At 41.5% G+C, this 26707-nt stretch overlaps 4 protein-coding genes across 9 annotated transcripts in view; 3 read left to right on the forward strand and 1 right to left on the reverse strand.

The window, feature by feature from the left end:
- The window catches only part of sash1b (SAM and SH3 domain containing 1b), a 48885-nt gene extending 42347 nt beyond the window's left edge, over positions 1 to 6538 (forward strand). For all 4 annotated transcript variants that reach the window (XM_035532872.1, XM_027011192.2, XM_027011195.2 and 1 more), the window contains 10 exons: positions 550 to 624; positions 792 to 935; positions 1331 to 1463; positions 1554 to 1723; positions 1852 to 2058; positions 2223 to 2373; positions 2520 to 2651; positions 3628 to 4466; positions 4898 to 5029; positions 5133 to 6538. In XM_035532872.1, coding sequence (XP_035388765.1) covers positions 550 to 624; positions 792 to 935; positions 1331 to 1463; positions 1554 to 1723; positions 1852 to 2058; positions 2223 to 2373; positions 2520 to 2651; positions 3628 to 4466; positions 4898 to 5029; positions 5133 to 5174 — 2025 coding nt within the window. In that variant the 3' untranslated portion in view covers positions 5175 to 6538. The remainder of the gene's footprint in view (positions 1 to 549; positions 625 to 791; positions 936 to 1330; positions 1464 to 1553; positions 1724 to 1851; positions 2059 to 2222; positions 2374 to 2519; positions 2652 to 3627; positions 4467 to 4897; positions 5030 to 5132) is intronic.
- Positions 6539 to 6910: 372 nt separating this feature from the next.
- On the forward strand, positions 6911 to 11140 carry LOC113578154 (uronyl 2-sulfotransferase). 2 transcript variants are annotated; one of them, XM_027011229.2, is made up of 8 exons: positions 6911 to 7150; positions 7962 to 8002; positions 8239 to 8394; positions 8489 to 8568; positions 8650 to 8803; positions 10240 to 10337; positions 10454 to 10611; positions 10799 to 11140. In XM_027011229.2, exons 1-8 carry the CDS (start codon positions 6934 to 6936, stop codon positions 11005 to 11007), a joined length of 1113 nt encoding a protein of 370 aa, XP_026867030.1. In that variant the 5' UTR covers positions 6911 to 6933; the 3' UTR covers positions 11008 to 11140. The 2 variants fall into 2 exon arrangements, with proteins under 2 accessions (XP_026867030.1, XP_026867029.1); XM_027011228.2 differs by having other exon boundaries at positions 8489 to 8803.
- Positions 11141 to 11260: 120 nt separating this feature from the next.
- Positions 11261 to 13226, reverse strand: ddo (D-aspartate oxidase; the record flags this gene model as incomplete). The annotated part of the gene is made up of 4 exons (XM_027011233.2): positions 11261 to 12305; positions 12523 to 12699; positions 12840 to 12948; positions 13046 to 13226. Coding segments are annotated over 4 exons (1026 nt in total), but the record flags the coding sequence as incomplete, so codon positions are not given.
- A 9630-nt stretch (positions 13227 to 22856) lies between these two features.
- On the forward strand, positions 22857 to 26672 carry zbtb24 (zinc finger and BTB domain containing 24). Of its 2 annotated transcripts, XM_027011211.2 has the most exons (6): positions 22857 to 22878; positions 23471 to 24384; positions 24486 to 24653; positions 24779 to 24946; positions 25040 to 25121; positions 25479 to 26672. In XM_027011211.2, exons 2-6 carry the CDS (start codon positions 23493 to 23495, stop codon positions 26365 to 26367), a joined length of 2199 nt encoding a protein of 732 aa, XP_026867012.2. In that variant the 5' UTR covers positions 22857 to 22878; positions 23471 to 23492; the 3' UTR covers positions 26368 to 26672. The 2 variants fall into 2 exon arrangements, with proteins under 2 accessions (XP_026867012.2, XP_035388727.1); XM_035532834.1 differs by lacking the exon at positions 22857 to 22878 and having other exon boundaries at positions 22893 to 24384.
- The last annotated feature ends 35 nt before the right edge of the window (positions 26673 to 26707 follow it).

Genomic DNA, 26707 nt, shown 5'->3' on the forward strand with positions numbered 1-26707 from the left:
TCTCTATGGGTTTTTTGCTTCAGTCCTGCCACCACTCTAGTAACCACACCTCTGCAACAAAAAAAGGTTCCTTTAGTGCATTCAGGTGCTTTTTGGCAGGGTTGGCCCCAAAACCTGAAGACACTAGGTCCTCAGTCAATTAGCCCTGGTATAGTGTCTGTCTCAGAGTACACTATAGCAGTCAAGGAGAAAAAAGCTGTTGTCACATTTCCATCAGTGTGGTCAGCTGGGTTGAATGGGGTTGGAAACAGGGCTTGCTGTCACCTTGCATCATGTTCTCGTTCTCTCTGCTGGCAAAAGCTACTGTCCAGCATAGTGCAGACACAGCACATCCATGTGCTGCTGGCTTGCTTTGCTGTCCCCCAGGCAGGAGTCAGGGCAGGACAGTCTGGCACTGTAGCAAGACAGCTGGAAGGAAACTGCCATTAGGAGTTATCACACCAGAGATACACTCTTTAATATCCAAATATCTCCCCCCCCCCCCCCCCCCCCCCCCCCCCATTTGATTTATATGTGATGTCTATGCTAACAGTAAAGTTTGCTCTACAGAGGGCCTGTAGCTTTGGAGGATTTGACCTGATGAACCGAGCCATATACATGGGAAACAAGAACTGTGAACCCAGTGTAAGTGCTACAAAAAATGCTCTCTCATTTCAGACCAGAAAAAAAGGGTGCAAGAGATTTTTGTGGTGTTTTTGAGGGGTTTCATTCGGCCTTGTGAGTTTGCTGTCCATATTTTTGCTGTTGGATTGGGGTCAAGCATCCCAGTGTCTCGTGTATCTTTGTGGCAGGGTGAAGGCGGGGCTGGCAGAGTGAGAGGAGCAGACCAGTCCCCTGCCCTCTCCCGCATATCTCTGGGGAAGAAGGTCAAGTCTGTGAAGGAGACCATGAGGAAGCGCATATCCAAGAAAACCACTGCGGCTCTTCCTGAGCAGGTACAGCATGACAGCATGAGAAAATGTGATATTTATCACATATTGATTTACCTTTTTTTTTAAGTTTAAAAAAAATGCATATGAGGTGGGCTTATTTTGTGATTTCTGATAACTTGTCACATAGGAGATAGTCCCTAAAAAGTGAGGTTTTTTTGGGGAGACTACCCAGAGCTTTTGATTGGGTTTGGAAAAGGTGTGATGTTTGGCATGTGTGGTTGGCCACTTATAGAGCATCTTTAAATATACACCAACATGCACAAGTCTAAAAATCAGTACCTGCAACTGATCTCCTTGGTATTAAAATATCCATTTGCGAGTGCTGAGCACCCCCTTGTGGCCATTGCCTTAAACTGCTTAGCTGTACTGAACAATGCTCTTTTGTCTCTTCCACTTAGTCAAGCCCCAGCAGAATGCCTGGCTCACCCCAGTCCCCCTGCATGGACCCAGACTCCCTGGAGAAGCCCAAACTCAAAGCTGGAGGCTCTGTTGAGAGTCTAAGGAGCTCACTGAGTGGACAGAGCTCAATGAGTAAGAGTGTGTGCGTGCTTGCATGTGTGTGCGTGTGTGTGTCTGAATGAGTGAAACCCACGTACATTTTAAATGTAACCTAATTTGTAGGTGGTCAAACAGTGAGCACTACAGACTCCTCGGCCAGTAACAGAGAAAGTGTGAAATCGGAGGAGGGTGAAGATGACGAGCTGCCCTACAAAGGGCCTTTCTGTGGCCGGGCCCTAGTACACACTGACTTCATCCCCAGCCCCTACGACACAGACTCCCTCAAACTCAAGGCAAGACATTTGACTCCTACAAGGAAAAAAAACATTACTTATTTAATGCCGTACGTAATGAGTTGTTGTATTCTTTTCCAATGCTTAGATTTGATTTCGATTTACATTGTGCGAACATTTGGTTCCAGAGAGGAGATGTAATTGACATCATCAGTAAACCACCCATGGGCACCTGGATGGGCCTGCTGAATAACAAGGTGGGCACCTTCAAATTCATCTACGTGGACGTGCTGAGTGAGGAGGAGAAGCCCAAACGCAGCATCCGGAAGAGGAGGAAGGGTCGGCCACCCAAGCCCACCTCCGTGGAAGAGCTTCTGGAACGCATCAACCTCAAGGTAATTAATGACCTCCACAAACCACGCATAGCGGCAGAGCACACTGCCCTCCAGTTGTACCTTTACACTTATATAGCTAATTACAGAGTAAGGGCACAGTCATGTTGAAGTAAGGGGTGTTCAGCTGGGTGTTGAGACTGTCTCTGCGTCGTGTGCTGCTGCAGGAGCACATGCCCACGTTCCTGTTCAATGGTTATGAGGATCTGGACACGTTCAAACTGCTGGAGGAGGAGGACCTGGACGAACTGAACATCACAGACCCACAGCACCGGGCCGTGCTGCTCACCGCTGTGGAGCTGCTGCAGGAATATGACAGTGAGTGGACACACACACAATCATGCAAGTTGCCTTTGGCAAACAGATGGATGTTTGCCATTGACAATCTTACCACTTACTGATTTCACTAACTTGTCATAAGTCAAAATTGAGTTGTGCGTGCGTCTGTGTGCGTGTGTGTGTAGGCAACAGTGACCCTGAGCGTGGAGGGTATTCAGGAGACCTTGAGGAGAAGGTTCTGTCAGAAAGCCAGGTTCTCCCAGGCGATTCACCGCGTGACTCGGGCTGCTTTGAGAGTAATGAGAACCTGGAGAACGGTAATGCCAGCCTTCCTGCTGTGTGACTCTCCTCAGTCCCGCTCCTCCTGCTCTCTGTGGACTGCCAGGGTCTGCATGCTCCACAGCCAAGCCAAACAGACTGAAGTGCAGGGTGACGAGGTTACACTGGCTCTTAACTCTCTCTTTTCATCTTGCCGCCATCTCGGTCTTTTCTCCGGCTCTTGTTGTTTGCCTCCGCTCCAAGGGCCAGACACACTATCTCTCTCTGACCATCTTTCTCTCTTGTTATGATTATGCAAATCTTTTCTGCGTTAGTTTAATCTTATAAAATGATAGTGAATGGAACTTGATTTTGTGAATGTCAGTAGTCACTTTGAAGAGTATTTTTCAAGCTTGTATTCTTGAGATTCTTCTGTTTTTCTGTGTAATTTTTTCTAGTAAAATAATATAATGTTGCACAATATCTTATGTGCCTAAAACCTCTGTTATATGTGAAGTACAGAAGCTAAAATATATATATATATATTTACAGAGTTTATATCATTGTGCTTTTCCCTTTTGGTCAGGCAAAATCATGGTCTGATCACAAATTGTAGTGGTATTAAAATGCATCTCTGAATAAAGGAAAAAAATGTTTCCTCACTTTAATTGGAGCTAAGAAAAACAGCATCAATGTTTTAATAACACTGACTATTGCATGCACATGAGAAGATTGCCATCAGTCCAGCTTTTGTCATCATGTCTTTCACCAGTGATAACAGAGGCTGTGTAATAAACTGCTCTGTGATCTACTTATATGGACTGGCTGCTTTCATTTCCATTGTATTTCCATTCACTTTTCATTCTGTTCGCAATGATCTATTGTGTGTGTTCAGTTGCATTTGGTTACATGCTGCCCATGATGTCAGATTTCTTTCCTTACTGCTGGTCAATAATCTCCCCTGAATATTGATTTAATATTGTCATTAGCCATACTGTTTTCTGTAAATCTCATCTTGCATGGCTCTTTTTTTAGGGAGGTGCAAAAAGACGTCTCATTTAAGCAGGTCATCGTCAGGCTTTGAGTCCAGTCACCTCCCGTCTCCTGAGTACCCCACCCCTCCCCTGAGCCAACCCAGCCGGACCAGCATACAGAGCAGATCCCATCCACAGGACCTCCTGCACCCTTTCAAAATGACCACCATCAAAGGCCTTTGCTTTGGGGCGAGCCACTGCCTGACCAGAGCGAAGCCCCTGAGCCAGAGCTTCGACAGGCTTGTTTGCCTCCCTGCTCCCCGGGGCCTGTGGAAGCGTTGCCTGTCATTGGATGACCTCCTTCCATACCAGGTCCGCCATAGGAAGGAGACCTACAGACCAGAGGACCCAAGGTGTAGCCCTGTTGAGACGCAAGGTCTGGCTAAAACTGAAGCTTCATTTCTGGAGAAGGCTCGGACATGTGGCAACCTAAAGGATGACTCCAAAGAGCCATTCACTGGAGACCAGCTGCCTGTAACCTATCTCATAGCAGGAGTGGAGGGTGAGGAGGTGCTGGAGGGGGAGGATGTTGCTGAAGCATATCCAGAAGACCCTCCTCAGTGCACACAGCGCATAAAACCACCAGTTCCACCTAAACCTCTACCACTGCCATTTGTAAAGGACAAAGAGGTGGGCCCTGACAACAGAGACGTTTCCCCAGGCACTTCTCTTCCACAGCTGTCAGATGCTACACCTAATATTCCTCGCTTCAGCAAACCTTTCATCCACAGGCTGGGAAAGAAAGTTCCATATGGCAAAACAGTCAGTCTGGAATCAGTGGTTGAAGAGAAGCTGAGCTCAGATGGTATTGACCTCACAGAGGAGCCATACTCTGATAAGGTATATAATTTTATCCAGGTCCAGGGATTCTGAGAATATGGTCTGTTACACTTAAATCAACAAGATTTATTAAGGATGTTTTGGAAATCAGGTCTTTTCTAGATTGATGAAGTTAGCAGAAGCAACAGCATCTTTTAATTTTCCCATTCTAAATGCAAATTCAGTGAATGCTTCTTTTTTTTTTACACTCCATACCAAATACAGGCTGCTGTACCTTCCTTTATTGAATTATAAAATTGACAGTTGAAAAATAGCTAGCTACATGCTGTAACTTGATGATCTTTTGAAAAGAGAACATGACCTGCTTGGATTTTATATAACAGTATAGTTATCAAATCGTATAAGCATATATGAGAGAGTGAGTGGCCTGCTATTTATCAAGTTATATGACAAATTAGGCATAACATTTAAAAAATGCGCCTTTTTTTCAGCTTGGCCGCTATGGGGTCCCTTTCTCTCTCATCCAGAGATACTCTGAAGACCTGGACAAGCCTTTGGGTGATATTGCCACAGTCATGGACCACACCAGAATCCAGCAGCTTCGCAAACAGCATCGCATGGCAGTAAGTACCACAATTTAAACATTAAAGTTTCAGATGATACTGAAACATAATGTCATAAAAATTGCTTTACGTGTGATTGTTCTTTATTTATTTAATTCCTCAGATCCCACTGAGAGGTTTATCAGAGATTTGTGTGAAACTATAACCCCTGTGTTGAACATGGTATTGATAGTGGATGCCCAAGTCTTCTGGATTACACCCATCAGTCTCTAGCAAGGATTGCCTGGTCCAGTTGCTCCCCTTCTCTGCCTCTGGGTGGATCATACAGAGAACAACCATACATTAATCACTGCCGGTAGGCCACAGTAGCATTCTGTGAAGGATATGAATACAGAATAACTGACACCAGAATGTTTTAATGGGAGTTTGAATGTCAGTCTTTTGTGAAGGAAATATTTCCAAATGCTAATAAAGCTAACCATTGGTAATGCCAGTTTGTCAGTGGTAGAAATATTCTCTTGGAGATTCTCAATGTGTCTTTTTGAAAGGTAATTTAAAGGATATGTAGTTTTTATTGCTTTAGTATTAGGTTGTCAAAACACATATGCGAAATTCTTAACTGAGGTTACATCTGTGCCAGCACTGCTGCATCATTTTGGAAACTTCAATTTTAAACATGGTGTACAATTCATTCAGACAAAGAAACAAGGTTGTGCTAAACCATTTATTTTAGGCAGAGATCTGTATTTTCAAAGCTGTTTCCTTCAAACTAATGCTAACTGTGTAGTAGAATGTTAAAAATTGTGAACTCTCACTGTTAGCGTTTGTAAATACAAAGTAGGAGCTCACAATACAGTGAATGGTGAATTTGCATTTGTTTTAAAATGTTTTTTTCTCTCTCTGATCTGGTTTAATGAATAGTAGAACAGTGATTATAATATGGTGATTACTGACATTTTGGATATATAATTAGAATTCTTATTCCCAGTGAGACACTGCACAAATGTACATGTTGTTTTTTTTTTGCTGTTGTTTGGGGGGGGGTTGGGGGGTTCTTTGATTGTGTGGGTTTTTGTTTGTTTGTGTTCTTATATCATTTTAGGATTTTTCTGATAAAATAACTCACCTGGCTCTGCTTGATGGCTAAAAAATTAACCCCTTAGTCAGTCAATCAGTCATGTTAGAACATAGAAAAGACAAGACAATAATGTGCACGTCTCTTCAGGACTGGGATTGAGGATCATTGCTTATCTTTCTTCTTAAACTAATCAGATATCTTATAGTAAAACAATTCGGTGTAGATTTTTGCAGGTTTTTTTTTTGATAAGCATGTTTGCTAAGTTTTGAAAAGTGCTATATTTTTGTTCTCAGAAATTTTCATTGTGAAACTGCATATTTATTTTGTGTTGTAATAAAGGGTGTATGATGCTGTAATGTATCACAAACTTTAATCCACTGAAATGCCTTTAATATCGAGGGAAATGATGCCCTTTTGTGTGGATTATATAAATGGATTAAATTGCTTGTCGGCAACAATGTAATTAAAATGATAAACTGAAGTAAAAGTCATCCATCGTTTGTTTGCCTAATTTTTTGTACTTGCTCCAGAAGTAGTTCCTGGACTATTTAAAATTTAAGGAATTAAAATATTGAACTTGCTTGCAGTAGAATCCCACGTCTAAAAGACAGTAAATGTTCAACCTTCTACAAGAAAAACTTCCAGATCCAGTATGAGAGGAGCTAAGGTAGGAGTTGTATTACGGTCGGTGATGCACAGATTGGGTTATAATTTGTAATTCGATACTTCGGTTGCAAAAAGATACTATATGTCTCGGAAACCCTACAAAAGTGAATGGTGGCGCTCTCATCGCTTAGAACGCACGGAGTAGTTTGGAATCACTCCTCAGAAATCTTCACTTGCGTCGAATGGGTTATCGCCATTCTCGTCGAATTCTTGTGAGAATATGACGAAGCATGTGCCCATTGGAAATAACTCCTTTAGAAGCTATGTTCGACAAAAGAACAGGAGGGAAAACTGGTTGGCAGTTATTTTGTTAAGAATTTCACGGAGAGATTTTGGATTCTGCTTGACCACGCTGTTTTTGTTTTGTTTGGGCTCCGTCCTGTGGCAATTCAATGGTGGACCGCCTAAAATTCTTCTAGATGTTCGTTACTATTTCGGTAAGAGTTATTATTTACTTAAGTCTTGTAGGTGTGTGTATCATATTAAAATCGCAGTAATATTGTATCTGTACAGTTGTTTTTATGAACTTAATGTTTAAATTCAAACTGTACTAAGTACTAAAAACAAACTAGAAATATTTGAAAACAAATATAAATCACATATAGGCTATTCACATGGCAAAAAAGGAGATATCAAAATACTCTAAAACAAAACCTGTTTGGCCCAGATACTTAAATATGAGCTTTCTTTGAACATTAATTAAAATGAACTTTGAGTGCCTACTCAGACATAGGTAGAGGAAGAACACAGCTACATTCATGACATCTCAACATCTCTTACAAGAGAACACTTTGCACATACCTACACTCCTAACTTAGGCTTAACCCATGGCTATTTTGTTGTATGGTAATGTATTTTGCTTTTGGCAGAAGCAGTCCCCTGGTATTAGAATGAGAAACAGTAGACTAGGTGTTTGGAGAGGCATGACGGTTATCAACAGCCCCTTGTGACTCTATCAACTGAATGAATGACTTCTTTGATTCCCAGCACTACGACTCCCCTCACCAGTTTGCTTAACATTTCCATACTTAATGTTTATTTACTCTTTAGAGTATGACTCATTTTAATAATCATTGTTATTGTGATCATTGTACAGTTGTGTGTATATTTCTCATTTTCTTTTGTTATCCCACACATACACAAATTATCATAAGCAGCTGTGTTGGTTTACCTTAAAATAATAATTTCTAAAAAATCTTGATTTCTACTGTGCAAGCATTTTAACTGTCTATTTTATGCTAACTCTAGGGAAATCATTTGGTGGTGACCACGAACACTTAGCACCCAGAGTAAGTGTAATACATTGAAAAGAAATTACACTGTTAGAGGCATATTATGCATTTCTACTTTTTTATTGCACATTTTACATGTCTTTATTCTATTACTCAAAACATTTTATGAAGGCTTAGTTATTTTATGTTTTGTGTGGAATTTATGAAAAAGGAAAAAAAACAATTAAGCTGATGCATTGAAATGCCATATGTTAATATTTATTTCTGCAATAGCCCTTTTGTTTTCTCTATAGGCTTTACCTTTCCCAAGTCAAGTCATGTACAATCGAGTTGGCAAATGTGGGAGTCGTACAGTTGTCCTGCTACTTCGTATTCTGGCAGAGAAGCACCAGTTCACCCTGATCTCATCTGACATCCATAACAAGACCAGACTAAGCAAGCGCGAACAGGTCATGTCCTGATGCTCTTGTAGGCTCTTGGTCTATGTGTAACTGTCCCAATGCTTTTACTCATTTCTGTTCCTCCCCTTTCTTTGTGGTGTAGCTGAATCTGATGAAAAACATAAGCACTGTTCCTCAGCCATTTCTATATACTCGACATGTCCATTTCCTCAGTTTCACCAGGTACCCTTATGCTACAGCCAGTATTGGTAAAGTTTCACAGCTAAAAATGGCTCAGTTTAAGAATCCTATCTGTCTCTCCAGGTTCCAAGTAGATGAACCTGTATACATCAACATCATTAGAGATCCGATCGACCGATTTCTGTCCAATTATTTTTTTCGGCGTTTTGGTGACTGGAGAGGAGAAGAAAATCATCTTGTCCGCACTCCTGGAATGAAGGATAATGAAAGATATCTTGTGAGGTTTTTGATATATCTTTTCTCTTAGCTATCTTTAATGTTAATAAAAATACTTATTTCATGAATGTGCTGCTTTGCAACCCTAGGCATATCATCACTCTCACAGGATTTCATATATTTAGTATACCAAGACTGTGGATTGCTCTTAAGCTTTTTCTTTACAAGTATGCCTCAGGGTGCAACACAATCAGTACACTGTATGTGGTAGCTGCTCCAGCACGTTGTATAAATTATTGAAACAGCAGGACAAGACTCTCCCCATGTTTACCCTTGGATAATTATGTGGTGAACTAGCTCATGCCACCAAACATCAATTAATGTGGGAAAAATAGGTAGAAACAGTCAGTTTCTGATGTCAGAGGTCAAGGCCATGGGTCTCCACAGCAAACACATATAAGGGCTCTCAGACATTCCTTCCTTATGAGACTTCCTGTCGTTTAAGCCAACATACCACAAGACAATCCTCCTAATTTTTTGTCCCCCCTATAAAGAGTTTTAATATACTTTTTTGCTACAAGTCAAGATTGGTTGTAAATGAGCTTATGACCTAAGGCATAAGATTAACATATTCAAATGATGTGCAGTGTGCTGAAGATGTCTTTAACTTTAGCAAGTGGATGTTTATGTCCATTTCTCCATTTGCTTGACAGTATTATAGTTATTAATGCAATTTTAAAAGTTTAGATTTAGATTTGATTTTAGATTAGCAGGCAACAGGTATCTGACGTCAGTGGCTATGTTCTTATTACCACTCAATGGATACTAGCAAAAGCTGTTACTGCACAACCTAGAAGCACCATAAATTGGATCTACCTGAATTTCCTGTGTTTTACAGTTTCACATGAATGCCTCTTTGACGACTCACTCAGTAGACTGGGTTTATTAAGCAGTACTGTACAGTTAGGTTATTTTTAGAATTAGAAACAACTGTGTTGTCATTGTTTTTCTGCTAAGTGCCAAGGCAGTGCTTTATTCTCGGTTTACAGATAATTTTATGTGAGATCATGACAGCACAGACCACAACTCTACACTGAGTAATAGTTCATTGTTTGTCCTTCCCATTTTTCTGTGAGAGAAACCTTATATATCCCAACAAGACAGGATTAACATGCTAAACATAAAAAGAAAACTGACTTTTTTGGTTTAACACTTCAAATGATAAGATTATTAAGGGATTAGTATAGTAGGAGGTTGTTTATGTCTTCTGAAAACTTTGTTGTGTATATTAACCATATAATGGTTGTTTGCTTTGGGGTAGGAAGCAGAATACTAGTCATCAGCCTGATATGAATAACCCCACAGGTCTTGTGGAGTACCCCATGTGGAATAATGCAAACATGTCTGTTCACCAGTTTGGATTTCTCATCACTAGGTAAAAGTTGTGCTAAATAGTGTAGATTTATCTCTTCAGTGTTACGTTGTGTCTGTGCTTAGGACATTAACACCTGCATCTTGGAAAGCTACGCTGAATGCTCAAACCCACGGCTCTTCTACATCATTCCTTATTTCTGTGGCCAGCATCCTCAGTGCAGGTGAGACATCTTAAAGACTACTGCTAAAAAAAAATGCTGAAAATAACATTTAAAAAATGATTCTAGTCAGCAACAAAGAATATGAGTCAGTGCCATATTTTATGGGTTTTGAATAGGGAGCCAAGTTTGTGGGCATTGCAGAAGGCGAAGGAAAATGTTTTGGAACACTACCTGCTGGTAGGAGTATTGGAGGAGCTACAGGATGTGCTTCTCTTGCTGGAGAGACTCTTGCCTCACTTCTTTACTGATGTCCTCAACATCTACAAAAGTCCAGGTAAAAAGAGCTCTTCCTCAGCTTCACTTAGTACCATTTACACATGTCTGTATGCGTTCAGTGAAGGTCTTCTTCATTTACCAATTAAATGTACGGTGCATTAGAGCTGCTGTCATTGCTTTTCACTTCAGTTCGTTTTTACTCTCCTTTATTATTTTGCTGTATTTGTCGTCTCTGGCTCTGGCAGAATACAGAAAGCTGTGGAACCTGACAGTGACTGTGCACAAGCAAAGCCCCAGCCTGGAGGCCCTGCAGGTGCTGTATCAGCGGATGGAGCATGAGTACGACTTTTATAATTTCATCAAAGCCCAGTTCCACCTCACAAAGAGGAAGTTTGGCCTGAGGTCTGGACCACATCCCTCCCAGCATCGCTCCAGCCTCAGGGAAGATCAGTAGCAGGAAGACACCTGGCTGCAAAGCTGGGTGGAACATTCCTCAAGATAAAAGGGTTGCCCATGCTGTAGCTCACCTAGATATTACAGAACTGAAGTGACAACTCAGTCTGAAGATGAGGGTGTTGTTTTGAAGGTGAGGGAAGCACAAGGACAATTGCAGTTGAAAAAGCAAAGCAAATCAAAAGTAAACCTAAATGACCTGTTGAAAATAAGTTGCACTCAGTCAGAGCACAGGTTGACTCAAAATGCTGCAATATTTTTAACATTATTTATTCTTTTAAGTGTCTATGCTTTAAATGACAATAACTTATAAGTACTGTAGACAATTTGTAGCCGAGGCTAGCAATGTAGTTATTCCCATTTTCTGCACTTGTACAATATTTACGTTTAAATGAGAAAGAACTGTAGACCTGAGCCGATACTGAACCAACAATTAGGCATTTTTGGATTGGCTAATGTTTGTTGGGGATTCTACAATCAAGCTATTGAAAAAGTGAAACAAGAACTTATATTAGGATGGTAATTAGATTTTTATCTATGATATGTAAATAATATTATATGATTTAATTAGTGGTGAATTTTATTTTACTCTAAAATATGTACCTAAATGTTCAAGAAATAATTTTAAAATCTCCTTTAAAAATTAAAGTCTCTATGCATATTCAGCTGTCAGTAAGAAAACACATGCCAAGTGTTCTAACCATGTCACCGCAGAGATGTTAGTCAATCTGGCAACATATTTAGAGTCGTGCATGAGGCAGTTGTTCATGGAGACCATTCCGCACTAGGCCCAGAGCATCCAGAGCGGTGCCCCAGCTCAGAGTGATGCCACAGCCCCCATGGCCATAGTTATGCACCACCAGCACATCATGACCCTCCACCTGCAGCCGCTCGCTCTCCACACGCAGATTCCTCCGGCCAGGCCTCAGGCCCACCCACTCCTCTAACACCTGGGCGCTGTGCAGGGATGGCACCAGCTGACTGCAGCGCTCTACAATGCTCTCACTGTCTCCCTTATCCACCTCCAACCGCCAGTCATCCATCTGCCAAGTGCCCCCCAGAGTAGTGTAGCTAATGCCAGGGTATATGTAGGTCTTTCCATCTCCGTCCCGAATGAAATTCTTCACCCAGGGAGCATGAACCTTGAGAATCTGCCCACGCACTGGGTGGATGTCTTGATCCCCAGCCAGTGAACGGGACCCGAGGCCTGAGCAGTTTACAATGACATCATAGTAATGGGTGAGCTGCTTGAGGTTGGTGACTTTCTCCTGTTTTATCTGACCACCAGCATCTCTAAACCTGTTAAAGAGAACAGACTCTATCAAACTGTTTGGCTTAATAATTACAATATGGGATAGAAACTGAAGGTAAATACAAAGATGGAAAATAGAAGCAACATTTTCTTGACAAAAATAGAAAAAGGAAAAAAAAAGAAGACTTCTAACATACATTATATTGCTGTACCCACCTCCATGGCATTGTTCTTTTCTCAAACAGTGACACTGCAAATGCTTACCTTTTCTCCAGCCATGGGAGATATCTTTGGCATTCACACTTTATGGTGGTGAACGATTGACCAAATTTATGATTGGGGAATCTCTTCATTTCATAATCTGTCATGGTGCGAAATCCGAACACATAATTGGACCAGTAGGGTTTTGTATCAGATGGGACCTCTCTGAATATCTGGTATCTTGAAAAGAGAATGGTGATTATGAGAGACTAATACATGCCACATAAAATTTTGGGGTGAATCAGTGATTTACAAAACAGTGCTTCTATTTTTATAGCAAAATATTGTTCAAATATCTTGAGTAAAACTTCACCCATTACCCTGGGCTCAGGAAGACTCCTGCCTCTGGGGCACTTGGTGACTCAGCAATAGCCAGCAGATGATCAAAAGTGTTCTTGAACCAACATCGCTGACGCTCCAGGGAAACATCTGGTAAAACCCAGAGGGAGAGATATACACTGCATACCTACACATGGTTCAGAATATGCCACAGGAAACACACACACATACAAACATACATTCCTACCTGGAAACTCCTTAGGCAGTAGGATCCCTGCAGCTCCATCACTGGTGGTGTCTGGTGAAAATTTCTCAGCCAGTATGGTGACAGAGCATAAAGAGAGCGCCTCAGCCATACAGACTGCTGTAGACAGCCCAACCACACCTGCTCCAACAACCACCACTTTCACCATCTTTATCTTCGAACTTCACTGAGGTAATGGTTAAAATACCCAAGTAAAATATATGTGGTACACCAGCCTTTACCTGTTAAATATCTGGCTCTTAAATGAGCATGATTTATTCTTATTTTAAAAAGTGTGTCATGTACTTGCAAGACAAGTTAATTTGTAATTCAAGGCATAAAATGAACTTAGGATAAAAGTACAATGATCACACTTTCCATTAGGTCCACAGCTCCATGCCAGAATTACACCAGAATTACATAATGCGCCAAAACCTTAGCTAGCTAGTTTACCTGGGATTCAGCAAAAATAGTTAAATCTTAGCAACAATGAATAGCATAGAAGGCTCTATCGAAGATTGGGTGAATACTGAACACTCTCCTAAATGTAATCAGTAACGTATTCCGTAAAACAAAGAAACAAAAAAACTTTAGGTTAAGATATAACCCAATACCTTTAGAATGTATTTTGAAAAGCTACACGAGACAGTTTTGCCGTTTTGTCATAAAGAATAATAAGCTTTTAAGTGTTGTAAAATATTGATATCAGACAATTCGAGTCCATCTGGATAATAGCTTAATAATTTTAACCTGAAAGCTATTGCTGTCGTTGCTAATGCTTATTTCGAAATTTGCCTAGCGATCACATCTATTAATAGCATAGCTAGCGTTAGCTAGCTACTTTCGGCACAAGTCTAGTATCGCATACCTGTTTTTTAAGATGCGTGTGTACCTGTTACAATATCTGTTGCTACTGCCCCCTCGTGCACAAAGGGTTATCACGCATGAGAGCGAGACCTCAGGTTACTGCTTCAAACTGTTCTGCTGCCTCTGTCACGTGGCGCTCGTAGCGTATGGAAAACCAAAGTGAAAATACACATCAAACGAAGCGCGTTTTATTTGTAAAACGGCGAAAAAAGTGGCGTTTTGGAACGTTTTTACGGCGCAAAATACGCCGTTATTTTTTCACTACGCCAAAAAAGCCATCGAAGTTTACAACTCTGTAAAAATACAGCTTTAAGTGCTCTAATACGGCGGGGGTTTTTTTAAATTGCGCTTTAGCCTCCCTCCAACGGTTCCAATGAGCACCACCTACCGGTTTTGGCAGCCAGTAGACTTGAACATTTTTCGCCCAGTCGCTCATGAATAAGGTCAGATCAGACCAGTTCCCTGCAGATTTTATTAGTTAATAGACCAGTGCTCAAGTTTGTTTATTTTTGGGATTCACATATGTGTTAATTCACTTGATAGATTATTTATTAATTCATACAGTTATTAGCTAGATAGAAGTTTAATAGACCTAGCAGTAGTGACCATGGTTAGGTACTTCGGACATCGTACTTATTTAGGCAATTGGCTAACTAGTTAGCTAGTTAGTAACATTTCCTACAGCTGGAAGATGGCAGGGAGGATAATTTTGCGCTGTAGACTGACAGAGAATGACCACACTCGACAATCCGGAACCCAATGTAATTCAATCAGCATTATCGAGGTAAGGGCTATTTTAAACGAGCTAATCGCTGAGTCTGTTAAACTGGTAAAATACTAACCAGAGACAACTAGCTAACTGAGTTAGCGTTTATTGATTGGCCGATTTGAACAATGTCGTTTTACAGCAGTTAAAGCTTTTTATGGAGTTGTAAATATATAAGCACTATAAAATACGGTGTTTTTGATGGTTTTTGCGGCGTTTTACAAATAAAACTCGTTTCGTTAGAGTAGCATTTAGACTTTGGCTTTCCATACATGTCTGCTTTGCAGTTGGTTGGCGACAAATCGCTGCATGCATCTGTGACGACCCTAGTGTAGTGATTCAGCGCAGATTCCCCGCTCCGTGATTGGTTTCCTATGTCAAGCGGTTTTAACATTTATTGATATGAACAGGTTTGCATCAAGTCCGTAGTCACAATACATATTGGGAAGGACACGCCCGCCCCCAATATTCAGATATGCTGAAAATGTCCCGCCCCCAATATACTGAGGGGGAAAATATTCCACTCATAAGCTTTGCGCAATGTTAGGATCCGTCACTAATTCCATTTCTTGTTGACGGGAAACTTATCATTATACAAGTACAAGGACAGCTACAAGGCACTATCTCATCCACCGTTTGGTAAGTCGGACCACGCCGCCATCTTCCTCATACCAAAATATAAACAAAGGCTGAAACGGGAAGCTCCGATTCAGACGGAGGTCGCGCGCTGGACAGACCAATCGGTGGCCGCTCTGCAGGACGCTCTGGATGACGCAGACTGGGAAATGTTCCGGCGCAGCACTGATCATGTCAGCGAGTTTACGGAGGCAGTAGTAGGGTTTATTGGGGAAACTGGTGGACGATACGATTACAAGAGCCACTATCAATAAGTTTCCCCAACCAGAAGCCCTGGGTGGACAAAACCATCCGCGAGGCTCTGAAGTCTCGCACTGCTGCCTACAACGCGGGGATCATCAGCGGGAACATGGACGAGTACAAGTCTGTGGCATACGGAGTGCGCAGGGCGGTGAGGGAGGCGAAGCGGCGCTTGGGAGGAAACTGGAATCACAGTTCCAGCAGAGTGGCTCTAGATCCCTGTGGCAGGGACTACGGACGATCACGGACTACAGGAGCCCACCCTCCGGACTGATGAGTGCGGATGAGTCTCTGGCGAACGATCTGAACACATTCTTCGCTCGCTTCGGGGCTACATCTAGCAGCGCTAATGCTAACAGCACTAATGGTGCTATAGGCGCAGCCAATAGCGCATGCGCAGAGCCCACCATAGACCAGCTCCCTCTCATTATCACGGAGAGTGACGTGAGGTGAGTGTTCAGAGTGAATACCAGGAAGGCGGCGGGACCAGACAGTATCTGCGGGACAGTCCTCAAAGCCTGCACAGACCAGCTAGCCCCGGTATTCACCGACATCTTCAACCTCTCCCTGACGCTCGGTATCGTCCCATCCAGTTTCTTGAGATCCACCATCGTCCCCTCCCGAAAAAACCTCAACCCTCCGGCATCAATGACTACCGCCCTGTTGCCCTCACGTCAGTCGTGATGAAGTGCATTGAAAAGCTAGTCAGAGATTTCATCACATCTTCACTGCCAGGCAGTTTACATACCGCCACAACCACTCCATTGATGATGCAATTGCACATCTGCTCCACAACACACTGTCCCACCTGGACAAAGGGAGGGGTAATTATGTTAAACTGCTATTTATCAACTACAGTTCAGCATTTAACACCATCATCCCCTCCCTACTCACTACTGAGTTGGAGGATCTAGGACTGCATACATCCCTGTGCAACTGGATCTCCAACTTCCTAACAGACAGACCACAATCAGTACGGGTGGGCAACTGTGTCTCATCCACTCTCACCCTCACCCTCAGCACTGGAGCTCCTCAGGGTTGTGTCCTAAGCTCCCTGCTCTACTCACTGTACACCTCACTTCCAACTCCACCATCATTGTCAAGTTTACTGACGATACCGTCATCATGGGCCTGATCTCAGACAATGATGAGAGGGCCTACCTGGAGGAGATTAAACACCTGGAAAACTGGTGCCAGGAAAATAATTGCGTTCAGCAGAGCGTATCACTCATACGGAACTTCCTGACCTGCAGACCCTCTAGGCCAGGAGGATTGTGAAAGACCCCACCCATCCCAACAATAGGCTCTTCTCTCTGTTGAGGTCAGATAAGCGCTTTCGCTACCTGAAGACCAAGACAGAGAGACTGAAGAGGAGCTTCTTCCCACAGGCCATTCGGGCCCTGAATCAAGGAAACATAACTGTGGGGACCACCACCATGTAACTGTAAATATGTCAATTGCAATACATATCCATATATACATTCTACATTGTGTGTATATAAACATATACATATTTTGTACATACATTGTTAATATATGTGTGTGTGTGTGTGTGTGTGTGTGTGTGTGTAATATATATATATATATATATATATATATATATATATATATATATATATATATATATATATATATATAATTTCCCTATGCACCCCTGCTTTTTTTTCCTCAGTTTGGACATCGCTCTCAAACCATTTCACTGCGAGTTATACTGTGTATGACTATGTATGTGACAAATAAACCAACTTGAAACTATAAAACCGTGCCACCATGGAATGCTGCTGACTACGTAACGTCTCAGCTTGCTGGAAAAGGCAACGTTAACGTCAATACATAATTCTGCGCTGAAACTGTAGAAAATTGTAGAAATAAATAATATTTTACTAAAAAGTGGAAACAAACATTTTTGGTGGAAATGGGCCAATTTGCGAATGTTAAATCAATCACTACTAACGTTAGATATCATAGCTAATTTACCGGGAAAGTTAATTAGCTACACATTCATGCAACCGCGGTCACGCATCTGCACTACGCAAAAGTTCGCTCGCGCTATCTACAACGACTGCTTAAGTGTGCGCCTACATCTTGTATTACAGTAGCCAGTTTGTGCAACGACGTACGGGGGAACGTTTCTCGTACTTTTAGTGCAGATATTGAAAATCTACAAAAAATATGTTCATCTTAATTAAACATCTTACTAAGGTCTAATGCATCTCAAGAAAATGTGTTAAAACATGTAGAAGAGAAATGTCTTAAATTTGTTGAAAAGTCAAACCTTTCCAGTTAAAATATATCTTTTCAGTTAAATCCACTATAGTTATAAAGATCACTTTCTTAGCTACTCATGCTAAGATTTCCTTATGGTTTTTACTGTGGGAAGGTGGAAAACATATATAGCAATATTGTGCAAATGGTTAATCAGTTCACTAGAGTATATTTTTAAAATTCCATAAAAAAGCACAAATCAAATTATCAATTCACACCTCTATATTACTGGAGGAAACTTTCCAACATATTCATAATATGAAGCAGACAAGCTTTTACTGTGGGAATTTGGAGTATTGGGATGGAAAAATCCTGCTAAATGTTTATTAAGTTCCAAATATGCAATATTTGCATATCAGTTCCCTTACTCATGTATGCATGGTATGACTTTCAGTCATTTTTACTGTAGGGATTTGCAATAATGGAATGTAAAATGTCTAAAATGTCTCTTCGGTTCCATAAATGCAATATTTGAAGCTATTTGAAATAAATCAAATTGATATCGGAGCACTCCACTATATTCATGAAAGACACTTTCTCATGTATCCATGGTATGTCATTTTTACTGCATGAATTTGGAATAATAGAATGGCAAAATCCTCTTAAATGTCTATTCGGTTCAATATATATATCATTACTTGAAGCTCTATAAAATACACAAATCAAATTGTCATCAGATCCGTCCACTAGATTCTTGAGCTACACTTACTCCTGGCATGGCATGATGGCATGATTTTCCATCATTTTACTGTAGGAATTTAGAGGGACAAGGTAGTAAAATCCTGTTAAATGGCTACTTGGTTTCATATATGCAGTATTTTATCAAATAAACAAATACGATTATCAGATCACGCTACTAAATTCTTTGGACACTTTCACATGGTATGACTTTTAAGTGTTTTTAGTGTAGGAATTTGAAGTAATAGGATGGCAAAATACTGTTAAATGTCTTTTTGGTTCGCTACATATCTACTTGAAGCTCAACTATACTTGAATGGTATAATGAAGTACATTTATAAGCATTTCATAAGTTTTTTTTGTCCACCCTCTTTTTGGGGATTGACCACAGGTTCTGAATGGGATTGAGATTTGGGGAGTTACCTGGCCATGGGCCAAAATTTCAGTGTTTTGTTCACCAAGCCACTTGGTTATTACTTTTGCCTCATGACATGGTCATGCTGGAAAAAAAATCATTGCTCATCACTCCTGGATCCTTGGGAGAAGTTGCTCTTGGAGGATGTTTTGGTAACATTCCTTATTCAGGGTAGTAATCTTAGGCAAAAATTTGAGCAAACCCACTCCCTTGGGAATGCACCTTAACAAAAAAACAAAAGGACAGAGGCTTGGATTAACATTCACTAAAGTTAGGATTAACAAATGGCTAGAATTACAATAACCAGCCAACATACAAGCAAAAAGGCAGGGTTTACATACACATACAGTATGTTTTACTCTGCATTCCTTCCTGGGACCCTGACACATTTCCAGATCATGCGTCCCCTCTCTATTGTTTCCTGAATTCTTTTGGCTTTGTTGACATGCAGTTCAAGGGACAGCTTCTTTGGGGCACGTCTCTCTCTGACAGGATATGGTCTCTGAGACACGGCTAGTGGATTAGGAACACCCTCTTTGGCTGGAATGCCTCAAATGTCTGTCTGGGTCACATCAGTCTCCACCTGGTAACCAAGCTCCATGTCGTTTGATATCCCTTCTCCGCATCCTCCGCAGGCTTGAGCGAACTGAGAGAAATGGTCAGTCACCACCAGTACATTTTCAAGCATGAGAAAGTCTATACAAACTAACTCTAGGAATTTCAGTGATAAGAACTCTAATTTATGAGCAGGGTAACGTGTTTCAGCTGGGGTGAGGCCCCTGCTCGTGTATGGTATGACTGGCTCAGCATCTCCTTGGATCTGAGCCAGAACTGCTCCCGGGTCTTCTCCTGAAGTGTCAACCTTCAGCAAGAAAGGAAGGCAGTAGTCAGGATATCCTAAAACAGGAGCTGTGGTAAGTTTCTCCTTCAGGTATTGGAAGGCAGTTTGGCATTCACTGGTCCATTTGAAAGGGACTACAACCTCAACAGGTGATTTACCTCTTTTGTTCCTTCTTGGAACTCCAGCTGTAAGACAGTAGAGAGGGGCTGCTATGGAGTCATATCCATCTATAAACTAGCGATAATACCCCGAGAAGCCCAGGAACTTCAAGAGTTCTTTGTGGTTTTTCAGCAGTGGCCAGTCTTTCACTTTGCTGATTTTTTCAGGGACTGGCCTGATACCATTATCCGATACTGTACTTCCTTCCTCAGCAACTGACATCCAATTTTAAGCCATGCTCTCATAGCCTATTGAACACCACTTGCAACCATTCAAGGTGCTCCTCAAACGTTTTAGAGAAGACAATTATGTCATCTAGATAGATGAGCAAGCTCACAAAATTCAGTTCACCAAAACATGTCATTAATCTTTGAAAGGTAGAAGGCACATTCTGTAAATCAAAAGGCATATGGTTTGCCTCAGATAGCTCCAACGGAGTGCTGAAAGTGGTCTTATGCTTGTTATGTTTAGCAACTTCAACTTGCCAATAACCACAGGTGAGGTCAACGGTGGAGAAGAATTTGGCTTGCCCCAATGCCTCTAGTGCATCCTGCTACAGGAGTTTAGTTTATGCTAGTATATACAAATGCTAAGAGACCCATCTCTTTTACTGACCACAACAATAGGGGATGAGTAAGGGCTTTTACTGGGGCGGATTATGCCGGCCTGTTCCATCTCTTCAATGGCCTGTCTGACCTGCTGGTACTGGGTTGGGGGTATCTTTCTGTAAGGCAATCGAAAAGGCTTGGTGTCAGCCAGTGGTATTTCATGCTGCACAGTCTTCACAGTCGAGAGCATGTTGGGAGAAAACATCTGCATTTGTGGCTATAAGCTCCTTAAGGTGGGAATGCTGTTCAGTGTTCTCAAAGGTGCAACTACTTGAGGTCTGGTGCAGAAAACTACCTGGGGTCTAGCACAGATAAAATGTTGTTGGCAGCCTCTCCCTCCATGGTCTGTTCCAAATCTTGGATTGCTCCAATATGTTCCTCTAGAAAACTAATGTCACTTTCATGCTTTTCATACTCTTCTTACTCACTACACCAGCAGCCTCAGACACATGTTCCACTACAAATGCAGCTGCAATAGTTGTATGTGGCCTAACAGTAGTAGGCTTTGTAGAGAGGTTACCCTAACAGGAAAAAATCCCTTTTCCACATTGGCCAGAACACAAGCAACAATCAACCCATCTGAAGATTTTGGGAGGGCAAACGTTCAACTAATGCTGTATATGGCACACCCTTGGGTCATCTGTATATGTAACATCTTAGATTTATTTCCTTACAAGGGGGGATCACATGCTTATGATGTCTTGCAAACCTTACATTGCCAATTTTACCCTCTGTTTCTTTGTTGATTTTCAATAAATCTATCAATGCTGAGTACCACTCAGGGTGACTGCTTGCCAGAGCTACAAAGACAATAAAACTGCTGGTTGTCCAGGCCATCCATCGAGGACTTGAAGTGTCAAATTAGCAGAAGCTAAATTTATATACTACTCAACTCAAACGTATCTCTGTCTAGACAGGTGAGTAATGATTGATTACATTACATTTTTTATTGAAGCTAACCTTTATTACGCAAACCTCACTATTTTTAATTTTACTAATGTGTCAGTGATCTATTTTGTTTTGGTCTGCATCAGGCTAATTTGCTTCTTTGTGCTGGCACCACATTCTAAATATAACAGCTTGTTATTGTTTAAGTTGAAGACAGCTACATATTTTTATATTACATATTTTTACCAACATCTTAAAATATTTATAACAATGACTTACAGTTAATATCCTCTGGATCAGATGTTCTGCAGAATTAATAAGATAGTTGATGTAACAACTACTCAGAACAGGCATTATTCATTTTCAGTGTTTTTTTTTTTCTTCTCCTGCACAGCTATTATTAGTTACTATTAGTTATATTATTTAATAGTAAATACCATAGGATGTTATTTTAGCCTACATAATTTTTTTTTCTTCATGTGTGTATGCATGTGCTTTTTTCCATCCCAACAGAACTGAGCAGTCCTCGCTATCTGAAAGTACACTGGAAGACATACTTGTGCATTGTCCCATGACAAATTCTCCTGTGAGTATCAGACATGATAGTAAATACACAGTTAAGACACATATTTAAACCCAGTTTTAATTACTTTGTTAGAAAATATGCAGCAGGTCTGCCTTTGGTTTATAATTCATACTTAGCTACTGCAATAAGTTGACCCATCTATATAACTTCATCAAATATTAGCTAACAAGTACACTTCTAATCTACTAATCTACAATTAGCAGGGGAAAGCAACGAAAAAATATTAAGGTTCATAAGTAATTAATTGAAGCCTTCAGCAGGTCAGAGTAGTTTTGTTTGGTCAGCCTTTGTTTTGAAAGACTTCATTTAAATCAAACCATGACTACTTTTCCAGTATTGAAACTAGGGTTTGCTATGCATTGTGTAAAGGGCGTATGGAAATTGTAGTAGATTGATCTTGTAACAAAGACAATAGCTGAAATTCCAACTAGGCATTTCAGGCATCCGAGAAAAGTGCGAGGTTTCTTTGGAAGAGAGTGTTATTCACTATGGCGTGTACTGTAGGGTTTTTATATTTTGCACACCGTTTACATGCACAAAAGGCTAGATATATCACTGAATGAAAGGGTAAAACCGGATAAAATCCACTAAAATTGCCCAATTGGGTCACTGCACTGGTTAGTCCCCTGAAAACATATACTAGATGAAATGTGAGGTATAGCATGATGTTTTAATATGCCTTTAACGTAATACCGTCACCCCGGACTTTGAGGCAACCTGCTGAATGCTTAGAAAATGTAAAAGAAAATATGTACATTTTTAAATTATTTTTTATCAAACGATATAGGTTTTGTAGAGACCTCGCCTCTAGAGGGCATCAGCTCATTCTGCAAGAGAATTAATTACAAATCCCGCGATATTTTGTCTGTTGTTACGGTCTCCTTGAGGTAAGGTCCTGGGAGCTCCATCCGATATAATTTACAGTACTGTAATGTCCTTTGCAGGCGCTTATATTGTTTAAGAATAAATTCACAACATTGCGTAGTAGCTAAAACGCCGTCTTGCGCTTCTAAGCCATGTGCACACTAATGCTTAAATTATAACCAGGTCTTTAAAATGGCGCTGGTTTAAAAGTCAAGTGGCTAGCATTGTATGCTAACTAGCTAACTACAGCTAGCACAACGCAATCCATGTCAATCAGTCGAAACTGACTTGAGTGTGCCACTCTAGCTATGGGCTTGGGATTTGTCTCTGAGAAGTAACTAGAGAAAAGAATCATATAATCCGTTTTGGAATGCACGTTAAATGTCATTGGCGGTATTTATTAAATGGCATACTAACCTTGTTTGTAATTCTCAGTGGATACAATTATTTGTGTGTCCTTGGTTGGTGGGATTCAGTTGTAATTCCCTCGTGTTCAGAGTACACTCTGAGGACACAAGTAATAAAAGAGGACTACGACTGCATAGTATATCTTGAAATCCTCTCGAGCTATTTTTATGTTAACCAGTTCCATCATTCTTCTTTGGAAACATGCAGGTCTTTTACCACATTAAGCAGAATGTATGAGCAACCACAGACTAAAGCTTCAAACTTGCTGGCCTTTCATTCAGAAACCCACAAGGATACAATCCTGCATAAGTTTGACCATCTGAGGAAGAGAGAAATACTTTGTGACATAACTCTTGTTGTGGATGATGTTTATTTCAAGGCTCATAAGGCTCTACTTGCTGCAAGTAGCGAATATTTCTCATTAATGTTTACTACAGAAGACCATGTAAGCCAGTCCATCTACAAGTTGGATGGCATGGCTGCAAAGACCTTTGCTTCTGTACTTGAGTTCATCTATAGTGCGAAAGTGTCTGTGGAGGAGAGCAGCACCGAGCAGCTGCTGGATGTGGCCCGCCTTCTAGAGATCAGCGACTTGGTCAAAGCCTATGGAGACCTTAATCGGAGCAACTCAGGTGCCACACTGGGTGTTTGCTTGGAGGGAGATGGTGAAGAAAGAGCAAATGGGACCCCTCCAAAGCGCAAAAGAGGACGTCCGAGAAAGAACACAAACATACCATTCAAGCCGCTTCAGGACTTGGGCCACAAAGATGAGAGCCTTCCAGCCAAGTCACAGACTGAGAGCACAAAACAAACAACCATGCATTTGTCTCCAGGAATACCTGAGAGCACAGAAGCTCTTGGTGCGGTGACCCCTCTCCCCAGGGACTTGGACAGTACAGACTATGACCCGAGACAGGACAGGCCTCGCCACAGCAAACGCAAAATAAGGCAGCCAGTGAAACTGAAAGGCTACAGATTGGATGATGAGTTTAGAGAAGGAGGAGAGACTGTAAAGAGGGGTAGGAAGCGGAAATACCCAGCTACAGAGCCACGTTGTGATGACTGCGGCAAAGTGTTCAAGAATCATTTGTTTTTAAAAATACATAAACGAACTCATACAGGTAAACTTTTGGATCAGATCTTGTTGTTGTCTGTTTGTGTATGTGCATATTAATCTGGGTTTCATTATGGCCCACTGTTTTTGTTTTTTATTCTGATGTAGGTGAAAAACCCTTTCGGTGCCATGTTTGTGGAAACTGCTTCACACAAAAACACACACTTTTGGTTCATCAACGCATGCACACTGGAGAAAAGCCATTTGTCTGTACCATTTGCTCCAAAGCTCTCTCCACAAAGAACTCCCTGCAAGAACATATGAACCTGCATGCAGGTACAGAAAACTGTATTGTGTTGCTGCCTTGGCAGAGCTGCACACACAGATACACTTCATTCATTCAATTTTCCTGTATAACCAAATTATAGGTTTGGTGCATTTTTGTGTATTTTATTTTCCAGAAAAGAAATCTTTTAGCTGTGATCAATGTGGGAAAACTTACAGCCAGAAGAGGCAGTTAAAGAGCCATTACCGTGTTCACACAGGGAAAGTCTTACCCGAATGTGCACACTGTCATCACAGATTTATGGATGCAGCACAGCTGAAAAAGCATCTGAGAACACACACAGGTGATGGTGACAGAAGGGCTCAGATATTTAACAAAACCCATGCATAGATACATCGGGTCAAAGGGCATGTAACCCATTTTACTGCTTTTGCAGGTGAGAAGCCCTTCACGTGTGAGATTTGTGGGAAGTGTTTCACAGCCAAGAGCACACTGCAGACACACATCCGCATCCACAGGTGGACAGTTCCCTGCCCTCATGAAATCAACAAAGAGATACCCCAGTGCCTTAAAGAGCATGTTTTATTATAAATTGTAGGAATTGAAAATGGTTCTAGGATTATTTTTTGTCAAAGGCTTATTTTTATAGTTACAGACAAGGCCAAAAAAATCACAGGGCATAATGGTCTTTAATTCTAAAAGTAAAAATTTGACAAAAACCATCCTAAAACCATTAAAGAAATACTCTTAATAGCTGAAAATATTCTTTGAGGTGTAGTGTATAGTATACCTCTAATCAGTCTTTTACATAATTAGGATTATAATAATGTGGTATTAACTTTGATATGCACCCTGTCCTTGTTCTCCACATTTAGAGGCGAGAAGCCTTATGTGTGCAACATATGCAGCAAGTCCTTCTCCGATCCCAGTGCCAGACGACGTCATGTGGCATCTCACTCAGGGAAGAAGCCCTTTACCTGCAGCGTGTGTGGCTTATCCTTTGCACGTCCAGATAATCTGAGAGCACATGCCAAAACTCACAACAAGGAGAGGGCAGGCTTAGAGACCACAGCAGAAAAGGGGATGGGGCCTGAGGAGGTGCGCGGTATCCTTCAGCTGCAACAGTACCATCTCTCCAGCCACGCAGAGCAGGAGATCCAGCTGGTGGTCACCAGTGAGGTGGATGATGTAAACCTGGTGCCAGGCCAGAAGCCAGGTCTTAGCCTCATCACTACTGAGGGCACCTCTTCTGAGAGCGAGGGCCATTCTGGCCTCACCCTGCTTGCCCAGCCCACCGGACATATCCAGAACCTGGCACTGGTTGCTCAGGATGGCCTAGACCCTGGTGCTCACATCCAGACCATCAGCATGGTGGACAGCCAGGTAAGCAGCGGGCAGTCCGAGCAGATGCATGTCATCACGTTGACCAAAGAGGCCATGGAGCACCTGCAAGTTCACCATGGAGCTCCAGAGCAGCTACAAATAAGTCCGCCACCCCTCCAGCACCTGCAGGTGATCCAGCAAGCCATCCCACAGCTCTCTGTCCCAACGGAACCTCCTGCTACCCAAATGAGGCCTGCCAGAGAGCAGCATGGCCAGAGCCACACAGGAGCCATTCACATCAACAGCCAAGCCAGCCAGGCCATCTCCATCAGCCAAACCAGTGAGCAGATTCATAGCAGTCAGATCCAGGGACAGACGTTTCAGATCCAGGCAGGCACAGTCTCTTACCTCTACACCACAAGCCTGGCCCCACAGAACTAAGAATTGATGAGAGTACTAAACATACTGAATCTTTTCTAGGCTGCTGTTGGTTATGCTTATTGCAACAGTATGAAGCCATATTTTGTTTCTTTTTTTAAAACAATCTTGTCCAAAAATGGATAAATAATGACATTAATTATCAAATTGGTGATCAAATCGTGTAAAGGTGTGCCTGTGTAATCATGTCACAGTGCTTACTAAACAGAAGGGCTGTATGTATGAGGTACATTTTCATCCAAATTACTAACACATCGGTGTGGAAATCTAGTCTTCAGAAATAAAGCAATAAACAACAATGCAATGTCTGTCCATGCAGTGTTTTCTTTCTTTCTTTGTTTTT

This window comes from Electrophorus electricus, chromosome 13 (assembly GCF_013358815.1).
Source record: "Electrophorus electricus isolate fEleEle1 chromosome 13, fEleEle1.pri, whole genome shotgun sequence".
In the NCBI taxonomy this organism is placed as follows: domain Eukaryota; kingdom Metazoa; phylum Chordata; class Actinopteri; order Gymnotiformes; family Gymnotidae; genus Electrophorus; species Electrophorus electricus.

What these genes read in the sequence shown, in the direction of transcription:
- zbtb24 (XM_035532834.1), top strand. Translation starts at nt 23,226, where the DNA reads ATGCACGTTAAATGTCATTGGCGGTATTTATTAAATGGCATACTAACC. An exon ending in ACATATGAACCTGCATGCAG is followed by an intron (nt 24,654 to 24,778) that starts GTACAGAAAACT and finishes TTTATTTTCCAG; the next exon opens with AAAAGAAATCTTTTAGCTGT. An exon ending in ACACACATCCGCATCCACAG is followed by an intron (nt 25,122 to 25,478) that starts GTGGACAGTTCC and finishes CTCCACATTTAG; the next exon opens with AGGCGAGAAGCCTTATGTGT.
- LOC113578154 (XM_027011228.2), top strand. Translation starts at nt 6,934, where the DNA reads ATGACGAAGCATGTGCCCATTGGAAATAACTCCTTTAGAAGCTATGTT. An exon ending in GACTAAGCAAGCGCGAACAG is followed by an intron (nt 8,395 to 8,488) that starts GTCATGTCCTGA and finishes TTTGTGGTGTAG; the next exon opens with CTGAATCTGATGAAAAACAT. An exon ending in AGGATAATGAAAGATATCTT is followed by an intron (nt 8,804 to 10,239) that starts GTGAGGTTTTTG and finishes GTCTGTGCTTAG; the next exon opens with GACATTAACACCTGCATCTT.